The 15,991-nt window shown below is 33.5% G+C and overlaps 3 protein-coding genes across 3 annotated transcripts in view; 2 read left to right on the top strand and 1 right to left on the bottom strand.

Moving 5' to 3' along the window:
* Positions 1-15,991, bottom strand: part of LOC127902489 (protein ENHANCED DISEASE RESISTANCE 2-like) — a 32,347-nt gene that overhangs the window by 510 nt on the left and 15,846 nt on the right. The window lies entirely within an intron of this gene.
* The window catches only part of LOC102626081 (disease resistance protein At4g27190-like), a 93,260-nt gene that overhangs the window by 68,433 nt on the left and 8,836 nt on the right, over positions 1-15,991 (top strand). The window lies entirely within an intron of this gene.
* On the top strand, positions 11,179-14,943 carry LOC127902482 (disease resistance protein At4g27190-like). Its single transcript, XM_052441611.1, has 4 exons — positions 11,179-13,855; positions 13,966-14,039; positions 14,166-14,660; positions 14,814-14,943. Exons 1-4 carry the CDS (start codon positions 11,194-11,196, stop codon positions 14,916-14,918), a joined length of 3,336 nt encoding a protein of 1,111 aa, XP_052297571.1. The 5' UTR covers positions 11,179-11,193; the 3' UTR covers positions 14,919-14,943.

The raw sequence follows: 15,991 nt of genomic DNA, 5'->3' as shown, positions 1-15,991 counted from the left end.
CACCAATGTCGTAATTACACCATTTACAAGGCCCAAAACTCCATTAGCAACAGTAGAAGAACCGATGTCAACATCAATCTACAGAAAGATGAACAATGTTAAACCATGTTAATGATATCGGACACTATTTGAAAGGGGAACATCTCGTGTACTAAAGAAATTCCAAGAGCATTTACTTCTAAGTACTTGGGACCATGAAGATAGTTACAATCAACCGCTTTCCCTAATAAACAAGTGGTGCTTCCAACACTATGGCGCACGATCCATGACCCCTGCATGATTCAGTGCTTCAAATCAAGAACAAGTGCAAAACAAATTCAAGAGGGTAAAAAGGACATGAAGATTGAAGATACAACCCATCAGTACATTTACACCTAAATGCATGCCTTCTTTGTACAAATTGAAGTGTACCGTGTAGTAAAGGGTAAGTATACATTAATATAGTCCTAATACATGAAGGCCAAGATGGATACCTTAGGAACAGATGGAATAAGTTTCAACCTACTATTGCGAAATTCATCATCGCCATCAACAAACCGTCGCAAAAGTGATCCCGTAACCAATTACCTTGTGACAAAATAAAATACCATACTATAATGTGTTGAACCAGGAAGCTGCAGATGCTTAGGTTACAACTATACAACCTCCCAATACAATAAGTTTGAAACTTATACCTTCTGAAATGAAACAAACTTACTTGACGATTAAAGATCAGTGAGAAAAGTCCTTTTTCAGAAGCAACCTACATATTTTAGAATAGGGCTCAGTGTGTTATAGATTCAATGAACCATAAGAAGTTATTTACATTGTAGTATCTCACAGGCAGTATTTTCTCCTAACGCATCAATGGAAAAGGAAAAATAAAAAGAAAAGAATAGTTACTTGTGCAGCACAGCCTTGACGCCTAGCTACATGGTCCATTCTCTGTGTCTTTGAACCAATCAACAGCAACAAGATCCATTAAATGTTTTCTCGCAGGTATCTGCAGTTACAAATTGCACAAAGCACAAGAAGAGCCAACCAAACTACATCATAACCTGTCGACCTAGCATATGCAGGATATATAAATACCATAACAAACAACCAAAATATGGGGGAACCTTTGTTTTGTCATAACAGAAATGCTTGCTACGAACTCTAAAGTTATTTCCATCAGAAAGTTTCCAGCAGTCACGAGCATTATCACGGTCATCGTGTCGCAAATTGCCCCAAAAACAAGACAAATCAATTTGATCAGCCTACTCTTCCTCTAGGGCTGCAACTAATTGAAAATTATAAAATCAATACCATAAAAATCCACTGCTGAGGACATTAGCCAAATATGCAAAAATGAATACTTATCATCCACCTGTCCTCTTGAAATCATTCTCAATCTTTTTTTCATTTGCCTGAAATCCCAAGGAAAAATATGTAACTAATACTTCCCATTCATGACTATTGCCTGTCATATAAACATGACATATTTAATTGGAATAATAAAATTATTTAATCATTTTAATTAAATATTAATCCTACAAATTATTTTTGTTAAATCTAGCAAGAATAACTAACATTTCTTTAAGATATATTTTGGTGGTAAATTTAAAAAATTTAATTATTTGGCAGGAATTATTGGAATTGGAGCCATTTTTTGTGGGAATTGAAATATATTCTTTAAATGATTATATAAATAGCAAAATGTACATACACACATATATATAATTCATATATAAAAATTCTCTAATTTGTTCACAAGTATCATAGATTATAATTCAGTTATGAAATAAAATAACTACAATAATTATAGTTAAATGAATACTTCATTATTTCTTAATTTGCTTCCTAACATTAAATGAACCACCTGAATCAACCAATAACAACGCCTGAGTCAGTCGTCTGAATAAACCAGCAACCCTAGCTGATTCAAGCACCTGCAATTAACATCAGCACAACAGGAACAATCTTAAATCAGCACCAAGAACAGATCAAACTGCCATCAAATGCCACAAAACCAAACAGTCTGCTACTACCATCAAATGCAAGCAAACATATGCAACAAAACCAGATGCAAGTGAAATTAGACTAGATGCAGTGTTCAATTAAACTATATGTAGTCTCATATTATATTCAAAATTTCTAAAAGAAAGCAGTGTTCCATCAGAGGAGCACCAAAACAAACCAATCTAATCCAGCATAATTACCAGCTCAACCCAAAACAATTACACATTATATTGACATATCAAAATTCGCTATCAAAACATAGCCAAATAAATGACAATAAAACTCAAAACAGACCCAAACCAACCGATGCTGCAGCCCTAGTAGTCATTGTCCGTTCCACTGCCATGGGAGCGAGGGTAGGCTCCGTTGTCGATGAGTGAGTAAGATAAGGCTCCAAATCAATAGTTCCACCTCCTTTCTGCAATTCAAAAAACAGAAATTCATATATGTAAAACTTTTAGAAAGTGTGAAACAACCTGTAAGTATTCAACTTCTGTCAACTCAATAACACTTACTAAAGTTTTTATACAGAAGAAAAAGGCATTTTAAGTCCAAAAAATTAGAATTACTGGTTGAACTCCAACTCCATCAATCCATGCAACCATCCAATCTTTAACGAAAAAATGAAGCATAATTAACCAGACATCTGAATCAGAAAGATTGTGCTTTGATTTGGCACGAGGTGTTGGAAACAACTTAACAAATCTAGACACAATCTATAACCATCAAGTCCAAACAAAAGTCAAGATCTAAAATACTTTGAAAAATCACAAAAACAGCAAAATATCAGTCTCAAATTCTTTTTCACCCATTGTAAGCTCAAACTGAAGGTAGCCGGGCTACCTTTAAACATCATTTGGGCTTATACATGTGACATTTGCTCATCAACAACTAAAGTTGAATAAGATTTTTATATGAAACAGAATATAAAACGTCAAAGTAGAATATGACAGGAGCTACAATATATTATTCAGCATTAGCATTATGTATAAAATAAATTTAGACGCAATATATTGATTCACAATCTTGCAGAGGTAATACCAGATTATGGCACGCAACTCTTGAATAGCAGATAAAGGAGGAGATGCAGTGGGAAGGTAGTAACTTGCTTGCATGAGAACTAGAAAGCAATATCCCAAGATCAATTATAGATCTCATAAAACAAAAACAGTGAGGCAAACACAATTATTGTGAACAATTATTCATAGAACCACATACCAGCAACAAGATCAGAGTCATCTGTGCATATATCGATTCCCCATAGCTGACTGCCTCTGACCTAAACATAATGAACTTACATAACTAAGAAGTAGAGTCATAAAATATGCTGCTGTAACAGCTATCAATAAATTTCCAGACAAATGGAATTTGATATGTAAGGCTATAACTAGCAACGCTTCAAAATAATTTGAAGTAGCATGATCTTACTTTAAGGATCAATACTACAATCTTTCAGAAAAATTAAAGTCTAAGAAAAATTAAAACCTTAAACATACTAAAATCTGGTAAATAGACCTACAGGAATTCCAATGACCTCCAAAATATTTGAAAGAAAAATTAATTTACAGCAAAAAATGTTAAAGATTTGTAAAATGGAGGCCCATACTACTATTCAAATTACAAATGAGGAAAGGGAGCTGGCCATTAAATGATAAAGGCATGCATAAAGAAATACAAGCAGCACATTAAATGATAAAGGCATGCATAAAGAAATACGAATAATATGCCCATAAAGACGTCCACTCAAGCCTTATAAGCGGCTTTATGCAAAGGAAAGCCAATTAGTTAACAATAAATGAATTTCAAGGTGCAATAATTAAACTCCCTGATCAGCACATTTAAGGTTCATGCATTTCTACAAAACATGTAAATCATAAGAACTTTTTTGGTCCAAATGCTAACCAATAATTAAGTAGATTATCAAAGTTGTCACAGAACAAGCACCACATTGATTGCTATGCAAAAGATGAAAGTAAAAGTTAATAATTTATTTTATTTTACTTTTCGAGAGTTTTGATCATCATGTGCAAAATAGTAGTATAACTTGCTCAGTGTTATCTCAAAAAGCTTGCCTAAAATACCTATTAGCACCAGTCCAAGTAGTCAAATAAATCCTTATCTATCCATTCATCTCTGACCTTGCCAAAAAGATGAAAACGAGCATCTATATTCTCACTCCAATCTTTCACAATCATAGGCTTTATCCTAGACCAGCTCTTCAATATCCCTTCCACGGTGAGCCCCTTGAAAACCTTGTGAATTGAATCACATTTATCGTCAGTTCCAAATCCATCTGTCAAAAGGCTAAGCAAATGAATATACAATCAACACCATTCTTCTAAACACAAACAAAGTTTGAACGTATGACAGATTTTTGGCCATTTAATATTCCATCAAAGATAATTAGATAACACCTACAAAGGATTTTTGAAAAGAATGCATTCTCATCTTAAGCAGCAACCTCACCAGTAACACATTGTCATACCCGGTTTCCACCTCTGGTCGCACCACCAAAAAAAAACAGTACTAATTAGCTTCAACAGAGTCTATTTTTTTATTTCTTTTTTTTTAAAAATAAACCTCCATTCTTATACATAAAATTAAAATATCAATTAAATAAAAAAAGTCTGCTTACTAGTAAAACACGTCCATTTTCAGGTAGAGGCAGATAATAAAAGAAAATTGAAACTGAGATAAAATAAGAAGAGCTTCTTAATGATGGAGTCGACGCCATCAAATAAACGTGACTTAATCTTGAAACCATAGACTGCACTAAGCATAGCACCAGCCAGAGCGTGACTATAAAGAAGAAAAAAAAAAAGATGAAAAAGAAGAATTAAATCAACATGAAATTGAACTTTTGTTCTATCTTCCACAAGCAAGAAATTCAACTGGAACAATACAAAATATGAAATTTTTAGCAATCTTACGAGCATTATACACAAATCTCAATTCACGACAAATAGGGGAATGAATCACTAACATCACCCAATTCATATATTCAAATAATGTATCCCCACTCCTAACAAGCAACGTGCTACCACAGTCGATTAGTTGTTAGGGTTAAGGCTTACCATAGAGAACTGGATGGCGCTAACTAAATGACAAGTTGAAACGGCATCTGCAATCGTATAGAATGACATTGAACCGCGAGGTAGGGTTTAAATGAATACCGGGCAGAGATAAATTGGTGTGGTGAATTAGGGTTTTGTGGCTACGTTTTATTTCGATTGAAAAAAGGAATTTGAGCCAGGCTTTAATATGTAAATTTTCGCTTAGTTGAAACAGAGGAAAGCTTTTGGGTTATTAAAGTGAAAGATATGAAATAATACAAAAAATTATTCAAGTGAAAGAGCAGGAATACAAAAAATCAGCAGATGAGATCGTTGAAAGATGCGGAGGTTTGTATATAAGATTTGTAGGATGCGTGATAAAAGATAAAGCGAAGGCTTGAATGAAGAATGGCATTTTTAGAAAGAAACTAATGTGCAATGTAATAATCAAAGTAAGATCAATAATGACTTGATCAGTTATGCCTTTTATTATTTCATTTATTCTGTCCACAAATCTTATCCCTACTAAAATGCTCTATAAGCCAATATTCTTCTATAATTATTAAACGCCATTCTTCATTCAAGCTTTCGCTTTATCTTTTATCTGGCATCTTACAAATCTTATCCCTACTAATATGCTCTATAAGCCAATATTCTTCTAAAATTATTCTATCACAACAGGTATTTAATCGTTAAAAACTTCAACTTAATTATTTCATTACAGCATCTGAAACGCAGAGCCATAACCTAGTACTTTCTCTAACTTAATTATTCTCACTGCATACTTTATTAAGGTTTTTTCTTTGTTCTTGATTGGTGAACTTCGAAATTAAATCTTCAAAATCGGGTATAAAAGGGGTGCGTGATTAAGTCTTCCTCTTTTGCAATTCATTGTTATTACTCTCATCAATTCATTCTTTTAATTGCAGTTCTTACTTAATATCCGAAGCGAATAGAGGGGGTCATCGACTCTCTGATCCCATATAATTAAAGAGTTATACATGTTCTAAATCCTTTAATAATATCCTCTAATAGCAGTTCTTACTTAGTTTCCATCTACTTTCCGAGAAAAAGTTATTGTTCATTGTCAAAGTCGGTGATCTTATTATTGGCTTTGGTTATTTTGAATCCATTTTCCCAAAAAAAAAAATTTTAAAAAAAAGTCTGCGATTTTATTCAGACCCTTGAAACCTTTCTGTTAATAGCAAAAACTCTGATCCATGAGGCGGGGGTTGGGGGGGGGGGGGGTGGGAGAGGAAGAAAAGAAGAAAGAAACCCTTCTCTTTGTTTGCTGTCTTTTATTTGTTTGTTTGTTCGTCATTTTATTAGATTTGCTTTCTACTTGAAGATTAAAGATGAGTGAGAAATATTCTTTTTTTCTGAAGCAGCCTACAAATTTTAGAATAGGGCTAAGAGTAATTACAAATTCAATTAACCACAAAAAGTTATTTATATTTATCGCTTATAAAATTAGGCTTATCATCCCAAATAGAGTTGTTTATATTAGAAGTTTTCTAGCATTCATGAGCATTATCATCATTTCACAAGCTAACCTGAAAAACAAGATAAATCAATCTGAGCAACTTGCTCTTTATTGAATTTTTTTTTCTTGCCTGAAATACTAGGGAAAATATTATATAAGAACAGGAATTAGATGAAAAAAAAAAAGGTAAAACAAGTTTTCTGTGTTTTCATTCCCCCTGTTTTTTTGTTTGGTGATTGAAAATTTTATATCTAAATTTTTATGACTTCCCGTTGGGATTTTATTAAATAAAAAAGAATATGTAATTCTAAATTTACCCTTACGCATTGACTGATTATTATTACGTTCTCTTAATATTTGTTCGTGCAATTTTGTGTGATGTGAATTTCATGTTTCTGTTAACATCAACCAATTTGTAAATAAGGCCACGTCGAACAAATGAAACAACAAAAAAGCATCGTTGGCAATACAAAATCAAACTTTATTATTAATCATTATTTTGTTTTTGAATATGTATAAATCAAATCATATACTGTTGATCTTACTTTGATAATTTGGTGTTTAGTTTCTCTCAAAAATGCTTTTATAAAAGTTTTGGTCTTCAATCATTCATCCAAGCTTTTGCTGATCTTTTATTAGGCATATACATCGCGCTGTCACTTAATATTCATTTCAATTTCACAGTACACAAGCAATGTCTATGCCAAAATCATTAAAGCACAACCGGTATTTATTCCATGAAAACTTTGTTATTTCTTCAACTTAATTGGGTTGAACAACATTTTTTAAAGTACTTTTATCACACTGCATGCTTTGTTAAACCTCCGTCTTTTGGTATTGATTCTAACTTGAAATTAAATCTTTAAGTCATTACCAGTTTATTTCTTCATGAAAGAAGTCAATAATCAAGTGCGTGTGAATTAAAGAAAAAAAAAAAAGATCCGTGAGAAAAGCCCTTTTTCTAAGGCAACCTACTGATTTGAGAATAGGACTCAACCACAAGAAAATATTTACGTTTGCTTTTAAGGAGTACATGATAGCTAAGCTATTAAACTTAATTCAAATTTAGTCAATCGTCAATCAATCAATCCAACTAGTTCAAGTAAAGAGACAATTGAACAAATTCATCACTTGCAGAATTAAGTTTATCTTCCGAAATTGAGTTGTTTCCATAAGAAATTTTCCCGCAGTCACGAGTCACAATCATCAAAACAAGATTATTTATATAAGAACAAGAGTTAAACGGAAAAAAAAAGGTAAAACAAGATTCCTCTATTTCCGTTCCTCTGCTTTTTTTTTTTGTCTGGTGACTTAAAATTTCATATCTAAATTTTTATAATTTTCCATTGACGTTTATATTTAAATAAAGAATTACAAAAAAAAAATAATTCTAAATTTATGCATTGAATGGTTATTGTTATGCTCTCTTAAAATTGGGTACAATATCATTTTCATAACGAATAGAGTTATTGACCACTTTGTTAAAAATGAATGCCTTTCTGGGTACAATAGAGTTATTGGGTACAAGTAAACAAATTAGTGCTTTCTTCAAGTTAATTGAGTTGAACAACATTTTTTAAAGTATTTTACCCGATCCATTTCTTGTATGTCACTGCATGCCTTGTTAAAGCTTCGGCTTTTGGTCTTGATTCTGAACTTCAAAAATTAAATCTTAAAACTCGGGTATAAAAGGGGTGCATGATTAAGTCTTCTTCTTTTGCAATTCATTGTTATTACACACATCAACATTTTACTAGGACATTCGTCTGCAGTTAACAGTGATCTTTTACTCATTAAAATTTTTCCTGATAATTTCTTTGAATACCCGTTCTTACTTAATATTCAATGCGAATGGAGAAGCTCATCAATTCTTTGATCCCAGACAATTAAAGAGGTACACATGTTCTAAATCATCTAATAATATCTTTTACTAGCAGTTCTTAATTTCCAAGAAAAAATTTCTCTTGTTTGTTTTCATCTTGTCATTTATTTTGCTTGAGTTTTAAGTTATTGTTCATTTGTAATGTCTGTGTTCTTATTATTAGCTTTGGATAATTTGCATCCATTTTTCCCAAAAAAAAAAATAACAATTAGAGAAATTGTGGGCTTTTATTCAGACCCCTGAAACCTTTCTAATAATATAAAAACTCTAATCCTTGAGCAAAAGGTTAAAAAAAAAAAAGAATTCTCTGTTTAAATATCAGTTGTCTTTTCTTTTTTTTGTTTGTTTGTTTGTCATTTTATTAGATTTGCTTTGTATCTAATTTTACTTGGAGATTAAAGATGAGTGAGAACTGCCCTTTCTTCTGGAGCAACCTACAAATTTTAGAATAGGGCCCAGAGTATTAAAGATTCAATTAACCGCAAAAACTTATTTACTTGCATCACTTGCAAACTTAAGCTTATCATCCCAAATTGAGCTGTTTGCATTCGAAATTTTCTTGCATTCACGAGCAATATCATCATGTCACAAGATAGCCTGAAAAGCAAGTTTCCTCTGTTTTCGTTCCTTTGTTTTCATTCCCCTGTTTATTGATTTTTTTTTTTTTGCCGGAAATTAAGAAGAAAAAATTGGTATAACAAGTTGCCTCTGTTTTCATTCCCCTGTTTTTTGTGGAAAGAATAAATCAAACTTTATTTTTTTATTTTATTTTATATTTTGGTTTTTGAATATGCATAAATCAAATCATATATTATTGATCTTACTTCGATTATTTGCTGTTTAGTTTCTCTCTTAAATGCTTTTTGTACTAGTGCTTTCTTCTTCAACATGCGTCAACAGGGCAACAATAACCAAATACATGATATAGAAAAGCGGTGCATGACTAATTCTTTTTCTTTTGCAGGTCTTTGTTATTGCTCTCATCAACTCTTTTCTCACACATTCCTCAGCAGTTACCAGTGATCTTTTTCCTCTTTCAACTTGTTCTTAAGTATTGAAGGCCAAATAGAGAAGCTCACCAACTCTCTAATCCCAGATAATTAAAGAGGTGCACGTTTTCTAAATCCTTGAATAATTTTTTTTTTTTTTTGATAGTAGAATCCCTGATCCTTGATCTTGACATCTGCTCTTTCTTTAGTTCCATCTACTTTCCAAGAAAAAATTTTTCTCTGGTTTGTTTTAATATTGTAACTTATTTTGCATGAGTTTTAAGTTACTATTCATTGTTAAAGCCTGTGTTCTTATTATTTCTTTTGGTTAATTTGCATGCCCCCCCCCCCCCCCTCCAAAAAAAAAAGTTTATAAAAAGATTATAGGCTTTTACTCAGACCCTTGAAACCTTTACTGATAATACCAAAAACTCTAATCCTGCAACAAAAGAAAGCAAGAAAAAAAGGTCATAAGTTTATTGTCTTTTATTGTCTTTGTACCAAAAACTCTGATCTGTTGGCTTTTTATCAGTATTGCTTGTTTGTTGTCTTTTATTTCATTATTTGTATCTAAGTTTATTTGAAGATTACAGATCAGCAGGAAAAGCCCTTTTTCTAAAGCTAACTATACAGATTTTAGAATAGGGCTCAACCACATGAAAATATTTACGTTGTAATATCTCATATTAATAATCTCAAAACAACCAATCCAACAAGTTCAAATTCAGTCAAATCTAAATAAAAAAAAATTGCTTTTAAGGAGTACATGATAGCTATTAAACTTTGGTTAAAGATCTTTTGGGCAAAAGTGAAATTCAGTCAATCATGAATCAACCAATCCAACGAGTTCAAATTCATCACTTGCAAAATTAAGTTTTCTTCCGAAATTGAGTTGTTTCTAGTAGAAATTTTCCCGCAGTCACGAGCACTATCATCAAAACAAGATTATTAATATAAGAACAAGAGTTGAGGAAAAAAATAGTTAAAACAAGATTCCTCTGTTTTCATTCCCCTGTTTTTTTCGTTTGGTGATTGAAAATTTTATCTCTAAACTTTTATAATTTTCCATTAAGGTTTATATTTAAATAAAGAGTTAAAAAAATCTAATTCTAAATTTATGGATTGAATGATTATTATTATATTCTCTTAGAATTGGTTACAATATCAATTAAATAACGAATAGAGTTATTGATCACTTTGTTAAAAATGAACATGTGTTCTGTTTATATGAACACGGGGTGCACGCTTTAAGTCTTGTTCTTTTACAATTCAATTGTATTGCTTACTCCCATAAACTCTTTACTCACATTCTTCTGCAGTTAACAGTGATCTTTTGCTCATTAAAATTTTTCTTATAAATCCAAGGCCAAGAGTGAAGCTCATAAACTCTGTGATCCTAGATAATTGAAGAGGTGCGTTTGTTCTAAATACTTTAATAATTTCTTTCAATAGCATAATTTCTAATCTTTGATCTTGATAGCAGTTGTTTCTTAATGTCCAACAAAAACTATCTCTTGTTTGTCTTAATCTTGTCATTTAATTTTCTTGAGTTTTAAGTTACTGTTTATTGTTAACTTCTGTGTTCTTATGCAGTATTATTAATGGTTAATTTGCATCCATCTTCCAAAAAAGTTTTCTTTCTTCAAAAGATTGTTGGTTTTCCATTCAGGCCCCTGAAACCTTTTTCTAAAAAGTTGTTTGTTGTCGTTTCTTTCTTTTTCTTCCCCGCTAGTTCATTTAATTTATTTGAATCCATTTTTTTTTTCAACAGCCAAAAACTAGATATTTATTGTTAAGCAACAGGCAATGGCTATAGAAGCGGGTCTGGCTTTTTTAACCAACTGTGCATCAGAAGGTGCAAAGTCACTGTTCAACCCTATTACACGGCAGATATCTTATGTGTTCAAGTACCAGAGCTACATAGATGAGCTAAAACATCAAGTGAAGCAGCTGGGATATAAGAGAGAAATGGTGCAGCAACCAGTTAATCATGCTAGGCTACAAGGGGATGAGCTTTATGAGGGTGTCACAGACTGGCTACATAGCGTTGATGAATTCATCAGTGAAGGGGTTGCAAAATCCATCATTGATGATGAAGATAGAACTAAGAAGTCCTGCTTCAAAGGATTATGTCCAAACTTGATTTCTCGTTACAAGCTTAGTAAACAAGCAGCAAAGGCGGCAGAAGCTGCCGCTAGTCTCGTGGGAAAAGGCAACTTCTCCAATGTTTCCTACCGTCCTGCTCCAAAGCGGGCAGAACATATGCAAGTGAAAGATTTCGAGGCCTTTGACTCAAGAATGAAAGTATTTCAAGATGTTGTGGAGGCGCTGAAGGATGATAAGCTCAACATAATTGGGGTCTACGGCATGGGCGGCGTGGGTAAAACCACGCTCGTAAAGCAAGTGATGGAAGATAAGTTGTTCGATAAGGTCGCTATGGCTGAGGTAACAGAGAACCCAGATCATCAGAAAATTCAAGACAAACTTGCTTCTGATTTAGGCATAAAGTTTGAGTTGAATGAGAGTATATTCGACAGAGCAAATCGACTACATGGAGTTTTGAAGAACAAGGAGCGGCATCTCATTATATTGGATAATATTTGGAGAGAACTGGAGTTCGATAAAGTTGGAATTCCTTCCGGGGATGTTGAGAAAGAAAGAATGGATGATCAGCGACGATGCACAATAATACTGACGTCTAGACGTCAAGATTTATTGCGCAATGTTTTGAATTCTCAGAAAGAAATCCAGATCGATGCTTTATCAAAGGAAGAAGCATTGCAATTGTTTGGAAAGATAGTGTGTAATTCTGCAAAAGCATCTGCTTTTCAACCTTTAGCAGATGAGATCGTTGAAAAATGCGGAGGGTTGCCTGTTGCACTGATTACCCTTGCAAAAGCTTTGAAAAATGAGAGGCTTGACACTTGGAAGGATGTGCAGCGTCAGCTAAGAAGTTCCAATGCAAAAGAAATTGATGGAATGGAAAGAAATGTGTACATCTCCATAAAATTGAGTTACGACTTACTGGGAAGTAAGGAAGCAAAATCTCTGTTCCTTCTTTGTGGTCTATATAATGAAGGCCGTGCTATACCAGTTCCTTACTTATTGAGATATGGTATGGGTATGGGCTATTTTAAAAACGTTTGCACGCTGGAAGAAGCAAGGAGTAGAGTGCATACGTTGATCGGCAAACTCAAATCTTCATGCTTATTGTTGGACGGTGATGCTGAAGATGAAGTTAAAATGCATGACATCATTCATGCTGTTGCTGTATCAATTGCAGAAGAGGAGCTCATGTTTAATATTCCAAATGTTGCCTACGTGGAGAAAAAGATGGAAGAGACAATACGGGAAGGTCCAATTGCTATTTCTTTACCTTATAGAGATATTCAAGAGCTTCCCGAAAGGTTGGAATGTCCCCGTCTCGAGTTACTTTTGTTGTTTTCAAAGCGTGATAGCTCTTTGCAAATTTCAGACCTCTTTTTTGAAGGGACAGAAGAACTCAAAGTTTTAGATTTTACTGGTATATTTTTCTCTTCATTACCTTCATCACTTGGTCGCCTCATTAACCTTCAAACATTGTGTTTAGACGGTTGCCGACTGAACGAAATAACTATAATTGGACAGCTAAGGAAATTAGAGATTCTCAGCTTTCGAGATTCTGATGTTAAGGAGTTGCCACTTGTAATTGGACAATTGACGAGATTACAGTTGCTAGATTTGACCAATTGTTGGAGCCTTGTGGTGATAGCTCCAAATGTCATATCAAAATTATCTCGATTAGAAGAACTATATATTTGTAACAGCTTTTCACAGTGGGAGAAGGTTGAAGGAGGAAGTAACGCCAGTCTTGCTGAATTGAATGGGCTGTCAAAGCTAACTACTTTGGAGATACACGTTCGGGATGCCGAAATTCTACCGCAGGATTTGGTCTCTGTGGAATTGCAGAGCTATAGGATATGTATAGGAAATAAGTGGTGGGGCAGCTGGTCCGTTAAATCTGGATTATCAAGATTGATGAAGCTCCAGGGGCTAGTAAAGTTTGGCATTCTTTTGCAGAATTACAGGATGAAACTGTTGTTGAAGAGAACTGAATATCTCTATCTAGAAGAACTGAAGGGTGTTCAGAATGTTGTTCATGAATTAGATGATGGGGAAGGTTTTCCACGATTGAAGCATCTTCGTGTAGAAAGTTGTTCTGAGATTTTGCATATTGTCGGTTCAGTTGGACGGGTTCGTCGTAAAGTCTTCCCCTTGCTGGAGTCATTGTCTCTTATTGGTTTGATCAATTTGGAGACAATATGTGACAGCCAACTCACAGAAGATCAATCTTTCAGCAACTTAAGGATTATAGAAGTACGATCCTGTCACGAATTGAAGCATCTTTTCTCATTCTCCATGGCAAAAAACCTACTGCGGCTTCAAAAAGTATTACTAAGTCTTTGCGATGATCTGGAAATGATTGTTGGTAAGTGTTGAAATTAAGTGTTGTGGATTTATGGACTTCGCCTCAATTATTTTGAAAAAAAAAAACAACGACAAAGATTAATTATGTGTATTGTTTTTGTTTATTTATAGGACCCGACAGGGAGAAACCAACAACTTCTTTGGGATTCAACGAAATCATTGCTGATGATGATCCTGCTCCAAAGGTGATAATTTTCTGTTCAATAATTAATTGATTAATTTATTATCACGATTAATCTTCAATCATGAAAAGAATATTATACTAGACGGTTGTACTTGAAGGAACAAAAATGTACGGGTTTTCTTTGCAGGTTATTCTTCCGAGCTTAGAGGAATTGAATCTCAGGGAATTAGGAAACATCAAAAAATTATGGGCCGATCATAATCAAGGAATGTACTGTTGTCAAAACTTAACAAAGGTCATCGTGTGGCGTTGTGATAGTCTGAAGTATCTGTTTTCGTATTCTATGGTTAACAGTCTTTTGCAACTCCAACATCTTGATATAAGCTCTTGTAAGTCAATGGAAGGGGTAGTCGACACCACCGGGTGGTCAGAAAGAGATGAAGGAAAGTTGATTGAATTAAAAGTTTTTCCTAAACTACACTCCCTGCAGCTCTATTGGCTTCCAGAACTAACAAGCTTTGCAAACACGAGACATGTTCATTCAGATTTAGTTGTTGAATTCCCTTCTTTGCAAATACTCAAGATTATTAGTTGCAATGATATGTTAAGATTCATCTCTACGAGCGCACCAGAAGACACCAATCATTCTGAAATGCAACCTCCTCCTCTCTTTGACGCAAAGGTTTTTTTTTTATAAAAAAAATTAATTTTAGTCACAATATTTAATTTGTCTTTTCTTTAAGTCTTCAAATTTAGTTAATATCCGCCTCTAATTTAGTTATCAATTGATTATGCCATTAATTGATTAATTAGTTATTTAATCTTTAACTGCCAGGTACGACTTCCTAGGTTGGAGGTATTACATATTAGGTCGATGGATAATTTGAGAAAAATATGGCACCACCAGGAAATTGAAGAATTTGGAGATAGAAGAGTGTGATAACCTAATGAATATTTTTCCTCCATTGGTAAGGTTGCTGTATTCATTTCGATTTTTGTTTTCAAATAACATTCAACAATTTTTTAATCATTTCTGTGTTTACAAATGATATTCAGCCACTGATTATTTATTTCAAGTATCGTACTTCGAACCACCACTCTGAAATCTACGTTTTAAGTCCAGTTTTTAGGTTCGTCAGCATTAGAATCAACAATATAAATTTTTTAAACACGATTCAACAGCATAATATAATTCAATTAAATAGTTTATTTTCAGGTTGGAATTCCTAGTAGTCTGGTGAATCTTAATGTATCGAATTGCCAAAAATTAGAAGAAATCGTAGGACATGTTGGAGAAGAAGTGAAGGAGAATCGTATTGCTTTCAGCGAATTAAAAGTTTTGATACTTGATTATTTACCAAGGCTTACCAGCTTTTGTTTGGAGAATTACACTCTCGAATTCCCATCATTGGAACGAGTTTCTGTGACACTTTGTCCGGACATGAAGACTTTTTCTCAGGGAATCTTATCCACACCAAAGTTGTACAAAGTGCAAGTGACTAAAAACGAAGAGGGTGAATTGCACCATTGGGAAGGCAATAAACTTAATTCCACTATACAAAAGTGTTACGAAGAAATGGTATGTGTCAATCGATTCATCCAAATTGCTTATGCATCTCCCTTGCACTTGCACATTTAAACATATGTTACAAAAAGATGGTATGTGTTAATCGATTAACCCAAACTCTGCACTTGCACATGTAAACATATACACCTGCGTTGTATATATATTTTTAGAAGTTAAAGCACAAAACATGTAAGTTTAATGTATATATATATCTAATGCCTTTCAAAAAAAGAAATTTATATATATCCAGTGCAATTGTTTTGGTTTATGCAGATTGCATTCCGTGACATAAAGCATTTGCAACTCTCGCATTTTCCACGTTTGCAAGAAATATGGCATGGCCAAGCACTGCCTGTCAGCTTCTTCAACAATTTATTTAAGCTGGTGGTGGATGACTGCACGAATATGTCGAGTGCTATTCCTGCCAATCTGCTACGGTGCTTGAA

Source organism: Citrus sinensis, chromosome 5 (assembly GCF_022201045.2).
Source record: "Citrus sinensis cultivar Valencia sweet orange chromosome 5, DVS_A1.0, whole genome shotgun sequence".
Lineage (NCBI taxonomy): Eukaryota > Viridiplantae > Streptophyta > Magnoliopsida > Sapindales > Rutaceae > Citrus > Citrus sinensis.
This window is presented reverse-complemented; position numbering and strand designations above follow the sequence as displayed.

Bases quoted from the DNA above. Each gene is read 5' to 3' on its own strand.
- LOC127902482 (XM_052441611.1), top strand. From the start codon at position 11,194: ATGGCTATAGAAGCGGGTCTGGCTTTTTTAACCAACTGTGCATCAGAA. The intron at 13,856-13,965 runs GTAAGTGTTGAA...GTTTATTTATAG, and splicing joins TGATCTGGAAATGATTGTTG to GACCCGACAGGGAGAAACCA. The intron at 14,040-14,165 runs GTGATAATTTTC...TTTTCTTTGCAG, and splicing joins ATGATGATCCTGCTCCAAAG to GTTATTCTTCCGAGCTTAGA.